Raw genomic sequence first — 17061 nt, forward strand, 5'->3', positions numbered from 1 at the left:
TTCCCTGGTGGTCTACAGGCTGGGATTCACTGCAGTGGCCCAGGTTCAATGGTCAGGAAACAGATCCCATAAGCTGTGCTGCTGCCTGGTCACTCAGTCGTGTCCAGCTCTTTTCGACCCTGTGGACTGTAGTCCTCCAGGCACCTCTGTCCAAGGGAATCTCCAGGCATGAATGCTGGAGAGGGTTGCCATTTCCTCCTCCAGGGGCTCTTCCCCACCTAAGGACTGAAACCTCATCTCTGACATCTCCTGCGCTGGCAGGCGGGTTCTTTACCACTGATGCCACCTGGGAAGCCCCCAACCCCCACTGCCTGCTATAAGCTGTGTAGTGTGGCCAAAATTTTTTTTTTTAATTTTAAATAAAAAAGAAATAGGCACAACAGAACATATATTAGAAGATGGTTAAGTATTACAGGAAAGAAATAAGAGAAGTATAACGTGTGTGGAGAATGAGCTTTTGCACAACATCCTCCATAAGCGCTGGCTCTACCTGGCTGCAAAAAGTTGAAGGGAGCGATTGCTGATTACATTTTCCCAAGTGGCTGTGAGTATTCTCTTTACACGCCTTCTACATTAAAGTCCCTTCTGCTTTTTATATGTTCAGTGAATATTTACACACGCACCCATACACCCTCCACTTACAAAAATGGGATTGTACTGAACGAATATACAACTTGGCTTTGCTCTTGTTTTTCTTGAATTGGCACTGTATCAAATGTTTTCCTATGCCACAAAGTATTCTATGACACAAATTTCAATGGTTATATAATCCTCCAAAGGCACAAATGTGCCATTCATTTATTCAACAAATAGAGTACCTACTATGTGCTAGCCAATATTTACCATGATATTCCTAACCCTCCTTTGTTAAACACAAAAATCATGACAGTCCTCCTTATGCACATCTGATTAGTTCCTCAGAATAAATCCTGAGATGTTGTGCCAGTTCCAAGGAGATGCAGAAGGCTCCTTTTGTTTTTTCACGTGTCATTTTCAGCCAACTTTTCTGTTCGCTTTATGATTCTATGATTTTCTTTATGACTTTAAGTGCTGGTGTTTGGAATCAGCTCCTCTACTAACATAGTGACACTGTGTATATTTGAAATGGTTTTCAAATATGATCAATTAGGTTACTAAGTGAAGTCGCTCAGTCACGTCCGACTCTTTGCGACCCCATGGGCTGTAGCCTACCAGGCTCCTCTGTCCATGGGATTTTCCAGGCAAAAAGTCCTGGAGTGGATTGCCATTTCCTTCTCCAGGGCATCTTCCTAACCCAGGGATCGAACCCAGGTCTCCCTCACTGTAGACAGACGCTTTACCGTCTGAGCCACCAGGGAAGTCACTATTATGTTACTAGTGACAAGAAGGCAATGGCACCCCACTCCAGTACTCTTGCCTGGAAAATCCCATGGACGGAGGAGCCTGGTAGGCTGCAGTCCATGGGGTCGCGAAGAGTCGGACACAACTGAGCGACTTCCCTTTCACTTTTCACTTTCATGCACTGGAGAAGGAAATGGCAACCTACTCCAGTGTTCTTGCCTGGAGAATCCCAGGGACGGGGGAGCCTGGTGGGCTGCCATCTATGGGGTCACACAGAGTCGGACACGACTGAAGTGACTTAGCAGCAGCAGCAGACATTATGGTGAGGATGATCTGGAAGACAAAGCTCCTCTAGGGCTTCTCTAGGACTACATCCATGAGAATGGATTAAAACATTAAAGCCACCACTCAGGGGACTTTCCTGGTAGCCCAGCGCTTAAGAATCTGCCTTCCAATGAGAGGGATGTGGGCTTGATCCGTGGTCAGGGAACTAAGATCCCACATGCCTCAGGGCAACTAAGCCCACATGCCCCAACTACTGAATTCATCTGCTACGTGAAAGATCCCACATGCCACAACAAAGACCCAAAGCAGCCCAAAATAAATAAATAAATAAACAAGTATTAAAAAAAAAAGAGGACAAAGAAGAAGGCTTGTTCTACTCGGTGTTAAAACACATGAAAAATGGACAATGAAACCAAATATGGAGCAGAAACAGAAGCAGATTCGAGAATCAGGTATATAACATAAGCCCACCGTTTAAAGAAGAGGAAAAGCCTGGAGCATCTACCAGGTCCAGGCAGGAAGGAGGGTACACACAGCTGTTCCTGATGTGAACTGAAGGGAAGATCTCTTACAGGGATGTGGGTAGGGTTATGGGAAACCACAGGGATGGCCTGGGATCTCCAGAGCCATTAGAACCACAGGGCTGAAGAACCAAAGGGGAGAAGGAGTTATGAGAACTTGGAGAGGCGGCTGCCTGAGGTGAGGATCCAAACCAGGATGTCCTCTGGTGGGATGGGGTTGGGGGGAATGCAAAAGGTAGCCAGCTGAGGGAACTGAGGAGTTCCCTCTCCTCCCATCCTCTCATCTCCCCCTCAGCCACACCCAGTAGGAAGTCACAGCAGGAGCCAGTGCTAACTCTCACACAGAGCAGGAGGGAGGGGGACTGAGGGGGCAGGAGGGGCACAGGATGAAAAGGACAGCATCCAACATGACACATGGATTCTTCATACATAGCTCAGGGGAAGCTGGCCACCACTTTGGTGAAAATAAAAACGTACAGCCCCAGGGCTTCCCTGGTGGTCCAGTGGTTAAGATTCTGCCTTGCAATGCAGGGGACACCACTAGTTTGATCCCAGGTCCAGAAGATCCTACCTGCTGCAAGGCAACTAAGCCTGTGCCACAACTACTGAGTCTGCGCTCTGCAGCCCTTGAGCCACAACTGCTAAGCCCACATGCAGCAACTACTGAAGCCCATGAACCTTAGAACCTGTGCTCCACAATGAGAGGCCACCCCGATGAGAAGCCCGCCTACCACAACGAGACAGTAACCCCTGCTCTCTGCAACTAGGAAAAGCCTGCATGCAGCAACAAACACCCAGCACAGCCAAAAAGAAACTAAAATAAAACCAAGTTAGCCCCCTGCCTCTCATTACTCACCCCCAAACAAACTCCAGATTGACTAAAGATTTAATGTTAAAAATTAAACAAAGCACTGGAAGAAACTACAGCAAAATAAATGTTTCCTCTTGGTGTGGAGAATGCCTTTCAACGCAGGGTTGTAAAGGGAAGAACTGTGAAGCTTAACAACATAAAATCTGTTTGGAAAAAAAAAGATATATCTTATTTTTTTTTAACTGGTATTGCTTGTAAAACAAGTTAACGGAGAGAACATACTAGGAGAAATACTTGCAACATACATTACCAAGGATTACTCTCCTGCACATACAAACGGACTCAAGAGAAACTCTGTGGTAGAGGAGACAAAGGACAGAAATAGGTGTTTCCAAGAGGACACATGTAAGGAGCAAATAAACAGAAGTGAGGATGTATTCAACTCGAGAATGTATACAAACTGTAATGATACCATTTTTGCCTGACTTCCCAAAATCAAAATGATCAATGATGCCCACTGTAAGTGACAGGGGACAGAGTAAAGGGACAAAGTAGGTGATTAAATAGTTAATCCCACTAGGGGATTGTAAGTAGAAAAAATATGGGAGACCCCTGTAAGTTAATGATTATTCAAAAGAGCAGACACTTAACAACAAAACCAGGCAAGAGAAGCACAAGACATGTGGCATGAGGCCCATATCCTGCTCAGTGAGCTCAGTAAGGTAATGATTCCCAGGACACGCTCTCTGCACACATAGGAAAATAATACTTTGTGAACCTAGCCTGACCACGTAGGAAGCAGAAAACTCCCCGCTCTACCTGGAGGAGGAGCTGATGATGGAAGCATGACGTCTACTCAAGAAAGTCAAAGCTCTTCTCCCTTTCCCCACTTTTCCTTTGATTATAAAGCTGTGGTCCGGTAAGTTCTCAGGGCGAAGCATTTCTCGCCTGCCTGCTTGTAAACCTCACTAGCATCCTATTCTAATGAATCACTTCTTATCTACCTCTTTGCTTCTCACTGAATTCTTTCCCGCATTGAGACATAAAGAACTGTAGTACCAGAGCTCTTGGGAGCCCCTGAAATGACACAAATGGTTTCAGATGGCGACTGCGGCAGGATGGCAGTAAGATGAGAAGGTCTGGGGTCTGGTCCTAGAAGGCTCATGGGATGCCACGCGCCAAGAGAATGGAGGAAGATACTCCACTGATGGCTGTCTGTTTTGTTTTAGACAGGCTGATCAACCCCAAAGGCTTTGGGGCTCTGATCAAGAACTGGGTACAGGTCAAGTGAGTGATATTATGGATGTATAAAGGGAAAACAAACAAAAAACTGGAGGAATGGTGGTAATCAACATTTTATGGTGGGTTGCCATAAAAATGTGGCAAGGGACCGTAAAGATGTGGAAGGGATCAGCTGACAATGGAAATGGTATGCAAAAAGAAAGACACTTTACTGTGTGGATTGCTTCTGACAGGATTTGGCAATCTACACTGTTTTTAAGTCTGAGACTTTTCTTCTATATTCTGTATCTATCTCTGTTAAAACTCGTCTGTAAACTTAATTTTTCCAACTGTTATTTGTAAGCTGATAAATCTGCATTGCAATGTCTGTTTTATGAATAAGTTTACCAATGAAACTGAGATCTCTGAATACATTTAAGTCATGTCTTTTTGTTTTTAGATAATATTGCTTAGATTAATTTGTGAATGAGCTCAATATAACTGGCTTTGAAAAGTAGAAAGTAAGCACTTACAAAATAAAACACTTCCAAATATAAGAGAAACTAAGCTAAATGGATTATAGGTTCACATGACTTAAGAAATATTTAATATTAAATTAATATTTGGTATTAAAGTTTGTAGTTTAAGTTAGTTAATATAGATTTTTTTAGACTCATGAATATTAAGTATAATCCTTTATCTGGGTTTACTAAAAGTAAGTTCATACTATATTTGTTGTACAATTTGTCAACAAAAAAATTAACCCCTTATTGTCAGACATTTGCCATCCTGATATCCTTGTAGCATGGCAACAATCTGCTCCTAAATTAAAAAAAAAATTAAGATAGATATACAAAAGCTGTAAATTAAACAGTCAGGGATATGGGAAATCCAAGATGGCTGCTTGGCTCTTCCTGGCTCCCTAGCAAACTCCGTCTTTTACTTAATGGGTTAAAGCCTTCCTTGGCTGCAAAGCTGATGCCATACCCATACAATGAAAAATAAAAAGGTTTAAAATAAGCTCTTTTATTTAGGGTATACCTTTTACAATTTTTAGTATTCAAGGCGTCTGCTTTATTGGACAAATTAAATATACCTATGTGATGAATTAACCAGACTTATTTTATAAACAAATTAATCTTAACTTGGCTATCTTTGGTAAAGATGAGGGTAATATTTTAGAAGAAAATTATGTTTTAATAGATATTAAATTTTAGTTTTGCTACTTGAGGTCAGTATCTACTATCTAAAACTCACTTTTCAAATAGTTCTTTGTTATATTACTGTGAAGCTTAACCGAGTTCTTAAAAAGGTATTCTAAATTTGTTTCTAAAGCTGATCACTGTAATCCATCTTTGGATAAAGACTAAATGCTTATAATTTATAATCGGGGATATAAACGTTAGAAAAAAAAATCATTTAAAGGATTGTATCTCGCCTAGATCAAAGGCTTCTTATCAGGTATTCTTAAGCACATTATGCTCAAGAAAACTGAAGGGAATCAACTTTCAAGATGTAGGGTAGTTTGCTCCTAATTACTCAAAGTGCCCAACAGAGGACTTCCTGAGCCCTGATGTCAGTCTTCCTCTCCCTCTGACTCTTACAAGTGCTGACCCTTTATGTCCCATTTGCAGCTAGACCAAATCTTGCTCATTGTCAACACCACTGGGATACCCTCTGTAGTATTCCTTAGAAACAATTTCTCAGGCAGTAACACCTGGTTGGGAGACTGCTTTGGGAGGAATAACATCTAAAGTTGTAAGTACAAATCTTGAATCAGTTACAAGGTAGACTTTGACACAGGAAGGAAACTTTTGGATAGCTAACTATTGCTCTGGTGAAACCTGCTATATCCATGAAAATGGCTGCTCCAACAAGGGCTGTCTCACAGGTGGGAGCTGCTATTCCAGCCAAGGCTGTTATCCCAGGTGACAACACACCCAGGGCTTCCGAGGTGGCTCAGTGGTGAAGAATCGCCTGCCCAATGCAGGAGACACAGGTTCTATCCCTGGGTCAGGAAGATCTCCTGGAGAAGGTAATGGCAACCCATTCCAATATTTTTGCCTGGAAGATCCCATGGACAGAGGATCCTGGTGGGCTATAGTCCATGGGGTCGCAAAGAGCCAGACATGACTTAGTGACTAAACAACAACAAAATGCGTCCAAGAGTGAGGAAAGACCTCCTTTGCATCCCGAGCTATCCAAGGGGCCCATTTTCAGCTGAGCTGGCACCCACAGCAGCATAAGGTACCAACCAACTGCCCCAATGGTGCTGCCTCTGAGAGAAACTTCTGACAGAAATCAATAAACAGCAACAGTTCACGTGCTTTTTTCCACATCCAATCTAAGTCTGGCAGAGGGTAAACTGGGAAGATTTTCGGAGATCCCTGAACTTTTCACAAAAGAGTTTACCAGGTTGATCCAATCTTTTGATCTCACCTGAAGAGATTTACAAATCTTATCCCACTGCTGCACTCCTGAGAAAGAACAGCACAAAATACTGGCAGCCAGAGTCCATGCGGACCAAATGGCAGCTCATGGCCAGGGGGGCCATGCGTACCATGGGGGCCATGGGGAACGAGGCTGTTCCTGAGCCAAATCCACAATGAAGTCATCAGATCCACTTTGTTGAGAGCAATAGATGGGACCATATGATTAATTGTTTAATAGAGGGTATGAAAAAGCTCACAATGGGGGCTTCCCTGGTGGTCCAGTGGTGCAAAAATCCACCTTGCAATGCAGGGGATACAAGTTCAGTCCCTGGTCCGGGATGATACCACATGCTGTGGAGCAACTAAGCCTGTGTGCTACAACTACTGAGCCCACTCAGGCCTCAACTATTGAAGTCCACGAGCCCCAGAGCCCGTGCTACACAGGAAGCCACGCAAATGAAAAGCCCCTGAACCACACTGAAGAATAGCCTCCAGCTCCCCACGACTAGAGAAAGCCTGTGGGCAGCCAATAAAATAAAACACACAAATAAAAACAGTAACAACTTGGGGGCAGGAGTTTGTTTTAAAAAGAAAAAGCTTACAATGAAACCTGTCAACTGTGGAAAAAAAGTGAAAGAAATCCAATAGGGACCAGATAAAAATCCTACAGGTTTTCAAGGGAGATTAATAGAAGCTTTTAAAAAGTCTACCTAGGTGGATCCCTCCTCGCCTGAGGGACAGGACTTTTTGGCTCTACATTTCGTAGCCCAGTCTTCCCCAGACATCTGAAATGAAATTCAAAAAAGCCAACTGTGGGTCCTCAGACTCCTAGGAGTGATTTGCTCTCATTGGCTTATTTGGTTTTCAATAATAGGGATATGGCCAAAAAGGCTGAATACACCCAGAGAGATAAACAAAAGGCCCAGATGATCACAATGGCTGTGTCCACTCTGAGACCACCATAGCAAAGGCCAGGTTTTTTAGGCCAATCTGGCCACAGTAGACCATAAGGCCCATAGGTACCCAGACAAAATCAGTGTGCTCTGCGTGGACAGAAGGGACACATTACAGTAAGATTGTGATGGACGAACCCTTTGCAAACAGCCAAGGTATTGAAAGAGGGAATGCCCCAGGCACCAGAGAGTTGGGGGGTGGGGTCGGCCTTCTTTGATGATTTCACAATCAAAAGACTGACAGGACCCAAGGCCAAAAATGGCTCTGCCCAGACATGGCATCTACATAAGTAATGCGAAGCCTTGGGCAGTCACTGAAATGGCAGGTCACCTGATAAAATTTCTCACAGACTAATGCAACCTTCTTGGTCTTAACCCAAAGGATGGGAAACCTTAACAACTGTAAGAAATATGTAATGGGAGTGTCAGGCAAGAGACAGGGGCACATTTTCCTGTGACCCCTTTTGTACAACATCAAGGGCTGGTTATTTCCACATTCCTTTCTGTTTGTGCCTGACTGTCCTATTTCTTTAATGGAAGGTACTTTTAAAATAAATTAAGGGCCTTGTCCCTTGAGGGACAAGGAAATCACTCTCATCATCAAAGGATATTAACATAAAATAGAAAAGAAGAAATTAAATCTATAACTGAGATAAAAGACTCAATATACCCTAAAATATAGAACATTAAGATTTCAGGCCTAATCAGAAACAAACAGATTGAGGCTCTCAGTGACTCTCTTTTAGATTTGGAAACTGAGGAAAATGGTCTGGATCTTCAAAATCATGGCTGTAATCTTTCTTAATGACTTTTCCAAAGCTCATTGTTGTATTTCTTTTAATTTATACCTTTTTGTAGATTCACCCTCCAATGCTTAACATCTAAGGCTAAAAGGATGATGCTAACCACAGTGCCATTGACTGGCAGTTCTCCGAACAGAGAAGGGACAGTCAGCCAAGTGCTTTACTCCTGCCCCAGACCAGCCCGAAGTAGCTAATGATCAGTCACCGCCCTTTACCCCCTTTGAAGCATAAAAGGGTAAACACCTGGAGGGAGGAATGATATAGACAGAGTAAAGGGACAAAGTAGGTGATTAAGTAGTTAATCCCACTAGGGGATTGTAAGTAGAAAAAATATGGGAGACCCTGTAAGTCTGCTTAATCACAAAACCAGGCAGGCTTGCTTAGAAACAAAACCATGCAAGAGAGGCATAAGACATACGCCCAAGACAATAGAACAATGGTGGCTTGAGACCCACATCCTGCCCAGTGGGCTCAGGAAGTTAATGACCCCTCAGACATGCTCTCTACCCTGCTCAACCTAGAGGAAGAGCTGATGATGGAAGCATGATGTCTACTCAAGAAAGACAAAGAAGATCTTCTCCCTCTCCCCAGAGCATGGACTCTAGGGCACATGGGTTTTAGTAGTTGAGACTCCTGGGATCCAGAGCTCAAAAGTGGTAGCACACAGGCTTAGTTGCTCCACAGCATGTGGGATCTTCCCAGGATTCCTCACCACTGAGCTACGAGGGAAGCCCCCCACTTTTCCTTTGATTATAAAACTATATAGTCCAGTAAGTTCTCAGAGTGCACCATTTCTCACCTGCCCACAAGCGTGCTATTCTAAAAAAATCACTACCTATCTACCTCTTCACTGCTCACTAAATTGTCTTCTGTGCTGAGACATAAAGAACTGTGGTACCGGAGCTCACTAGAGCCCCCAAAGATGACACAAACGGTTTCATAAGCAGTCACACACACTTGATAGGAAAGTAAGGCAAGACCAGTTCTGGTGGGTTATTAGGTAATTTTATTTTTGACCTACCAAATCCACATCTAGAAATTTATCCAAAGGAAATATTCAGCAAAGTGTGTAAAAATGCTCACCGGAGAGCTGTTGACAATAAAATTTGGAAGATGCCTTAAGAATGAAATTAATAGCTACCCTACTTGGCACTTATTACCAGTAGATACCATGCTGAGCCTGAATAGATCAGAGGAGTCTCACATCCTTCTAAAGACCCCTGATCAGAAGATGAGACCAGGTGCTCAAAGCTTAAGTACCAAATAAAGGTGTAGGGGGATGTGTGTGGCTGTGAGGGATCTTTACATGTCTTGGTATTTTCTGAACATTTTATTGCAAAATACTGTTCTCAATCAGAAATATATACTAACAAAGTTATATTTAAAAGAAAAAAAAAACCTTGAATTCTCTGTAATTTATTTTGATGGTGCTTCTTCATGAAGTTGTTTTAAAGCCCATTTGTTTAAAACAGAACATAATCAGACCATGAAGCTTCACTGACCATTAAACATCATGAGGATACACAGATCTGAAAGACAACGTGAATTGCCCTGATCTAGCTGGCCAGAAACTTCTGTGCACCTGTCTGTGTGACTCTCAAGCACAAACATGGGAGGGAAAACAGAATGTCCCCCAAACATTCTCATTTTTGTACGACTGACATCTGTAGAGTTCTTTTTAGACTAAAATGACATGGTTGGAAACCTCAGCTGAATAGCACTTGGCCATATCCACAATATGTGATTTTTTTTTTCCCCACTAGATTTAATGTGAATTCTGCACATGACATGTTTGGATCCTTACAGTTGCCCAGGAAATTCCCAATTTTCTCCAAGAGTCTCCCTTTTGAATGCCTGCACTCTTTTTACATTTTTTAAATTTTGGCGACCTGCACAATTCCTTCTGAACTCACACATTTTGTGTTTCTGGGTATGTCTTTTTTTTTTAATTGAAATATAGTTGACTGCAATATTATGTTTGTTTCAGGTATATGACATACTGGTTTGACATTTGCATACTTTATGAAATGATCACCATGGCAAGCCTAGTAGCCATCTGTTGCCATACAAAGTTATTACGGTATTACTGAATACATTCCTTATGCTTCATAGTCTATCCCCATGGCTTATTTATTATATGAAAATTTGTAACCTTAATCCCCTTTACCTACTTCCTGTCCCCTGCAAAATGCCCACACTCTTCCAGCTCTGGCACAAAGCAACAAACTAAATCTTAAAAGAAACTATTCTACAAAAGCAACTAAAGCATTTCCACAGACATAAGCACTGTCTGGAGTCTCACAGACCTATGGCAAGTATCACACCTAACTAAAAGCTCACGCATCCTGTGAAAAGCTGGCATATAGCTGTCTACTACCCAGAAAATAAAATTTTGGTAATCCTGGGTCTGGCGAGACTACCAAAGTCCCTTCTCAAACTCTAAAATAAACCCCAGACTCACAGGGCCCAGGACCTGGATTTAAACAAGACATCAGTCCACAAGGCCCTGAGTGAAAAGAACTCACACAGTCTCTGCTTGAGATTGGAGGACAAGTGCAAAAGCTTTCAAAGCATTAAACAATTTTTTTTTAAACTGGAGAATAATTGCTTTACAATATATTGTTCATTGGAAGGACTGATGCTGAAGTTGAAGCTCCAATACTTTGACCACCTAATGCAAAGAACTGACTTATTAGAAAAGACCCTGATGCTGGGAAAGATTGAAGGCAGGAGGAGAAGGGACGACAGAGGATGAGATGGTTGGATGGCACCACCGACTCAATGGACGTGAGTCTGAGCAAACTCCGGGAGCTGGTGATGGATAGGGAAGCCTGGCGTGCTGCAGTCCATGGGGGTCACAGAGTCAGACACAACTGAGTGACTGAACTGAACTGAATTGATTTTGTTCGTTTCTGCCAGACATCAACATGAATCAGTCATAGGTATACATATATCCCCTCCCTCTTGAACCTCCCTCCTGCCTCCTCCCCATCCCACCCTTCTAGGTTGTCACAGGCACTGGGTTTGAGCTCCCTGTATTATACAGCAAATTCCCACTGGCTACTTTACATATGGTAATATATATGTTTCAGTGTTACTTTTTCAATTAGGCCCTTCCTCTCCTTCCCCTACTGTGTCCACAAGTCTGTTTTCTATGTCTGCGTCTCCATTGCTGCCCTCCAAACAGGTTCATCAGTACCATCTTTCTAGATTCCATATATATGCAATATGATATTTTTCTCCTTCTGACTTCACTCTGTATAATAGCTTCTAGGTTCATTTACCTCATTAGCACTGACTCAAGTGCATTCCTTTTTATGGCTGAGAAATATTTCTCTGTATATATCTACCAGAGCTTTTTTATCCATTCATCTGTCGATGGACATCTAGGTTGCTTCTATGCCCTGCTGCTGCTGCTGCTGCTGCAAGTTGCTTCAGTCATGTCTGACTCTGTGCGACCCCATAGACAGCAGCCCATCAGGCTCCCCTGTCCCTGGGATTCTCGGGCAAGAACACTGGAGTGGGTTCCCATTTCCTTCTCCAATGCAGGAAAGTGAAAAGTGAAAGGGAAGTTGCTCAGTATGTCCAACTCTTTGCGACCCCATGGACTGCAGCCTACCAGGCTCCTCCATCCATGGGATTTTCCAGGCAAGACTATTGGAGTGGGGTGCCATTGCCTTCTCCATCTATGCCCTAGTTATTGTAAATAGCACTGCAATGAACATTGGGGTACACACATCTTTTTCAATTATGGTTTATTCAGGGTGTATGCCCAGTAGTAGGACTGTTGGGTCATATAGTAGTTTTATTCCTATTTTTTTAAGGAATCTCCACAATGGCTGTTTCAATTTACATTCCCATTAACACTGCAAAAGGGTTCTCTTATTTCCACACATCCTCCAGCATTTATTGCTTGTAGATGTTTTGATGATGACCATTCTGACTGACATGAGGTGGTATCTCATTGTAGTTTTGATTTGCATTTCTCTAATAATGAGTGATGTTGAGCATCTTTTCATGTGTTTATAAGCCATCTGTATGTCTTCTTTGGAGAAATGTCTGTTTAGCTTTGTTGCCCGCTTTTGAGTGGGTTGTTTGTTTTTCCAGTATTGAACTGTATGAGCTGCTTGTATATTTTGGAAGTTAATCCTTTGTCAGTTGATTTATTTGCTATTATTTTCTCCCATTCTGAAAGGTGTCTTTTCTCTTTATAGTTTCCTTGGAGAAGGAAATGGCAACCCACTCCAGTATTCTTGCCTGGAGAATCCCATGGACAGAGAAGCCTGGTAGGCTACAGTCCATAGGGTCACAAAAAGTTGGACATGACCGAGTGACTTAGCATAGTCCACAGTCTTGCTGTGCAAGAGCTTTTAATTTTGATTTTAAAATTTAGATTTAATTAGGTCCCACTTGTTTATGACCAATTGCTTTTTAAAAGGACAAATTGTGTAGTGCCCAAAATGCCATATGGTCATTTTTTTTTTTTCTAAAATAAAATCAGTGAAAAGATGAGTCAACTAATAGGACTGCTGTGACAAGAAACAGAATTCTTTGAAGCGTTTTTCACGATTCTGGGATTCATCCCTACACACCCTGCCTGTGCTGGAAAGCTTGGAGACAGACACCACCTTCCACCTCATCACCACTTTCTTCTCCTACATGGAAGTTTGAGATGATTCAGTAAAACTCATAGAGATAGATCTGGGGCAAAGAGGAAGAGGAAAGCATTCTAGACTTGGGGAGGCCTCTCCTGGCCCCAGCTTGGGGGAAAGCCATCTCTGGGTACCTCCATCAAAGCATCTTTCTCACTTCCCACCCAGATCCTCCACTGAATTACAGAGGCCCTAACAGCTGGGCCTCTGACATCACCAGCACCTGTTCAGTGATTGACACAGGTGGGCCTACAATATCACTGCTTGCCAGAGACACACATGGCTAAGGGAGGCCAGGTACTATTTTTACTTTAAAGAGGTGAATTGTGCAGTGTATGAATATCCCAATAAAGCTGGTACTTAAAAAAAAAAAAAGACGGAAGGGAGGGAAAGAAGGAGGAAAAGAGAAAGGGGGAGGGCAGAGTGGGGGATAGAGAGAAAAAAAAGAGAAGGCAGACATCCAGGGATCAGGGGGTGGGGGATGCATAAACTCTAGCTATTCAAGTGTTTAAGGGCAGTGAACCAGTATCTTTGGTTTACTCTGAAAGGTATCAAAAATAAGATGTATTAATGTGCGGGGAGAGGGCTGCATAGATGCACAAATACATGAAAAGGTGACTACAGCAAAATGTCAACAGGAGAATCCAGGCAATGAGTATACAGGGGTTCACTGTGACATTCTTTCAAATTTTCTACTATTTTCAAAATAAAATGTTGAGGGTCAAAAACTTTTGGCTATTCTTCCAAAAACATAACCTAAATTGACTGTAAACTTTGAGGCAAAAGAAGGATACTAAAACAGGATGCAATTTTAAAAACTCAAAGCCTGTTTACCATAGATCCTCTTTGCCTTGGATTCCTGGAGCCAGCCAGCCCAGGTTCCCAACCCCTTCTCCAGGCATGTGAGAGTCTTAACAACCAGATGTTAGTGAGCATAGGAAAGTTTAGCATGGGCTGTCCGGGTGGTCTGCTGAAGGTGCTCAAGGCCACCCTGAAGAAATCAAGCGACACTTGGCCCATTGAGCCTTACTCAGCACTTGCAAGGGATCCACAATTTCCACATTTCTCTTTTAAACAGTGAATCCACTGCCCATTGCTTTGAGATTTACCTTGAGAGCGACTGAAAAATCAACGTCCTTGGTTTCCTTCAGGCCAAGTGGAATCAGGGGAATCGTAAATGCTTCCCTAGAAGGAACAGAGCAAGCTACATGAACATCCGCGTCTCGGCCACTTTGCACACCCCCAGCTTGCCCCGCCACCAGAATCCAGCTCAGGTCCCCACCTCTCTCCGCTGGCCAAGCTAGTACACATCAGTTCATTTTCCATAAAGACCACTGGGGGACTTCCCTGGTGCTACAGTGGATAAGAATCCATCTGCCAATGCAGGGGACATGGGTTTGACCTGTGGTCTGAGAAGTTTCCAGATGCCTAGAGCCCATGTCCCGCAACAAGAGAAGCCACCACAGTGAGAAACCCGCGCACCACAATAAAGAGTTGCTCCGCTCACTGCAACTGGAAAAAGCCTGCGTGCAGCATCAAAGACCAAGTGCAACCAAAAATAAATTATTTTTTTTTAAAAAGACCACTCAGGTCATGTCCTCATCTTTGCTGCAAAAGGAGTCCCCGTCCCCTTCTAGACGACCAAGCCTAACACAGGAGGCCCCTACCAGCTGTACCCTGATTTATCCCTCCAATCACACTGCATCTCTGAATAACTGTCCCGAGGGCCTCTGCACACCAGGGTCTGTGCCTCGCGGGCTTACCGCTCTGCGGTCTGGTGCACTGCTGCCACTTCCAGCCAACACCCACCCCCCCCACCCCCGCACCCTCCTCCTGCTCCCTTCCTGCAGTGGGTCCCACCTCTCCTGCAGCCCTCCAACCCTGGGCTCTCACATGCCTCCTCCCATGGGGCGTATCCTTCTAGGTGTCACGGGGAAGGCCTTGAGGGCCCCATCTGACACCTAAGTGCACCTGGCTCCCAGCCGCCGGTCAGGCCCTGGCTGGCTATTTCCCCGCCACCTCCTCTCCCCCAACCTGGTTACCCACAAAGGTCACCCTTGGCGTGGTCTCAGGGGCAGGGCCAGTGGGAAGGGAACTGGGCTCAGCTGTGTTTTGCCAACAGGGATTTCGCTCCCTGACCTGTAACAGGAGACCTCCTGGGGCCGCTCAGCCCAGCCGGGGAGGAGGCCAGGAATGCAGGCGGGGTGAGTGGACAATGGGCTGTAAGCTGAAGCTGCCTCTGTGGGGGACAGAAAACAACGGGGCTGTGCTGAAAGCAGGCGAGTCCCAATGGGGTGCGTAGCTTCCCCAAGGCCTGCCAGGAAAGCTGGATCCTGCTAGAAGGAGATGAGGACAGGCCGGGCCCCTCTCTGCTGGCTTCACCCCGACGGGGCTGGCGGCTAGGTCTGCTCTTCCTGTGACCGTGCAAGAGCAGCCAGCATCCCCAAGCTCCTGGCCAGGACTCCCCACCCTCTCCATCTTGCACTAATATAACATTTTCCCATAACCTCAGGGCTGCCTGTGTTTTCTCATCTGCATGAGATTGTTTCTTCCCTGTCTACCTCATAGACGTGTGTGAAGATTAACTGTGCCAAGAAAAAAATACTGTGCTTTGAAAACAGGAAGAGGGCGGATGGAAATGCAAGATGTCATTATATATCTGCACATCTCTCTCCCCTCTTCCCCACTCCCAGAAACCAACTGGCCACTTTACAGCTGTACTGCAGTCACACAGGGGCCTTAACTGCATGTCTTTGGGCAATATGCATGAACAGCCCTGTGCTTCACGTACAGCGAGGTGGAATAAGAAACATCCTACTTCTATCACCAATGCTTGGCCCTGACTCATCTCATAGATGGAGAAAAGAATGGCAACCCACTCCAGTATTCTTGCCTGGAAAATCCCATGGACCAAGAACGCTGGCAGACTACAGACCATGGGGTTGCAAAGAGTCAGACACAGCTGAGTATACAGCATGAGATGAGGGAAGCCGTTCACTGGCTGTACTGATTAGGTGTCAGAACTATGCTGGGAGCTCAAAGGTAAGTGAGCCAGGACACACAGCCTGGCTCATGGATGGCCACCAAGGAAGCAGAGGTTTTACCCGTGGCTCAGAAAAGCCCCTTGGGTACAGTGCAAAGGACTGTGCAGGAGACGATCAGGAAAAGCACCTTTCAAAGGTGATGGAAGGTTCCCCAACATTTCCGTTTTGTTCATCTAGGGAATTATTTTCTGACTGGGTTTTCCTTTGGGCTTCCTTACTTTTTGAAAAGTCCTACTTCCCCAGACAGAAAAGTATGTAAACTGTTCTTTAGCAGTTCTCAAGGTTATTTCCTCTTAAAGATGGACTTTGGGGGACCTCCCTGGCTGTCTAGGGGAGGGGACTTCACCTTCCAATGCAGGGGATGCGAGTTCTATCCCCAGCTGGGGACCTAAGATCCCACATGCCTCGAAGCCAAAAAGCAGAACATAATCAGCAGAAGCAATACTCTAACAAATTCAATAAAGGCTTTTAAAATGGTCCATATAGGAAAAAAAAAAAGATGGACTTTTCCTTCCAAGGTAGCTCACCTTGGGGAGGGAGAATTTCTGAGCTCTTCTGAAGGTCACACCTCAACATTTGGCCTCCCACAAAGACTTTCTAAGGGATGCTTCTGAATCAGAACATTTCTTTCTCAAATAATCAATGGGAGACATTTCCAAAGTATCTCAGTTATACCATCCCCTCAGGGAACTTGCAAAAGTCTCATGATCTTTGCTGGAAAAGGCAGCTTATTACATGTTTCTATAATCTTATCAACAGAATGACTCAGAGTCAGATCGTGTGCGTGGTGCTGAGATGGAGAGGGAAGAAGATGGGGCTTCCTGAGCCCCACCTGGCAGGTTGACTCTCAGAGCTGACCACAGCTACCCTTCCACGGCCTCTTCAAGACAGAGGCATCACCCAGGCTACGTGACAGGTGCCATTTCCCTGCCTGAACGCAGCCACAAGGCTCTCCAGTAAAACTGTGGCCCAAGCGGCCCCAGGACAAATAAATGCCTTCTTCTCCAACTGGTCAGGTA

The 17061-nt window shown here is 44.4% G+C and overlaps 1 protein-coding gene across 1 annotated transcript in view; it reads right to left on the reverse strand.

The window, feature by feature from the left end:
• The window catches only part of RHPN2 (rhophilin Rho GTPase binding protein 2), a 70751-nt gene that overhangs the window by 21017 nt on the left and 32673 nt on the right, over window positions 1-17061 (reverse strand). The window contains exon 4 of the mRNA XM_068992239.1: window positions 14108-14183. Within this exon, the coding sequence (XP_068848340.1) occupies window positions 14108-14183 (76 nt within the window). The remainder of the gene's footprint in view (window positions 1-14107; window positions 14184-17061) is intronic.

This window comes from Capricornis sumatraensis, chromosome 20, assembly GCF_032405125.1.
Source record: "Capricornis sumatraensis isolate serow.1 chromosome 20, serow.2, whole genome shotgun sequence".
NCBI classification, from domain to species: domain Eukaryota; kingdom Metazoa; phylum Chordata; class Mammalia; order Artiodactyla; family Bovidae; genus Capricornis; species Capricornis sumatraensis.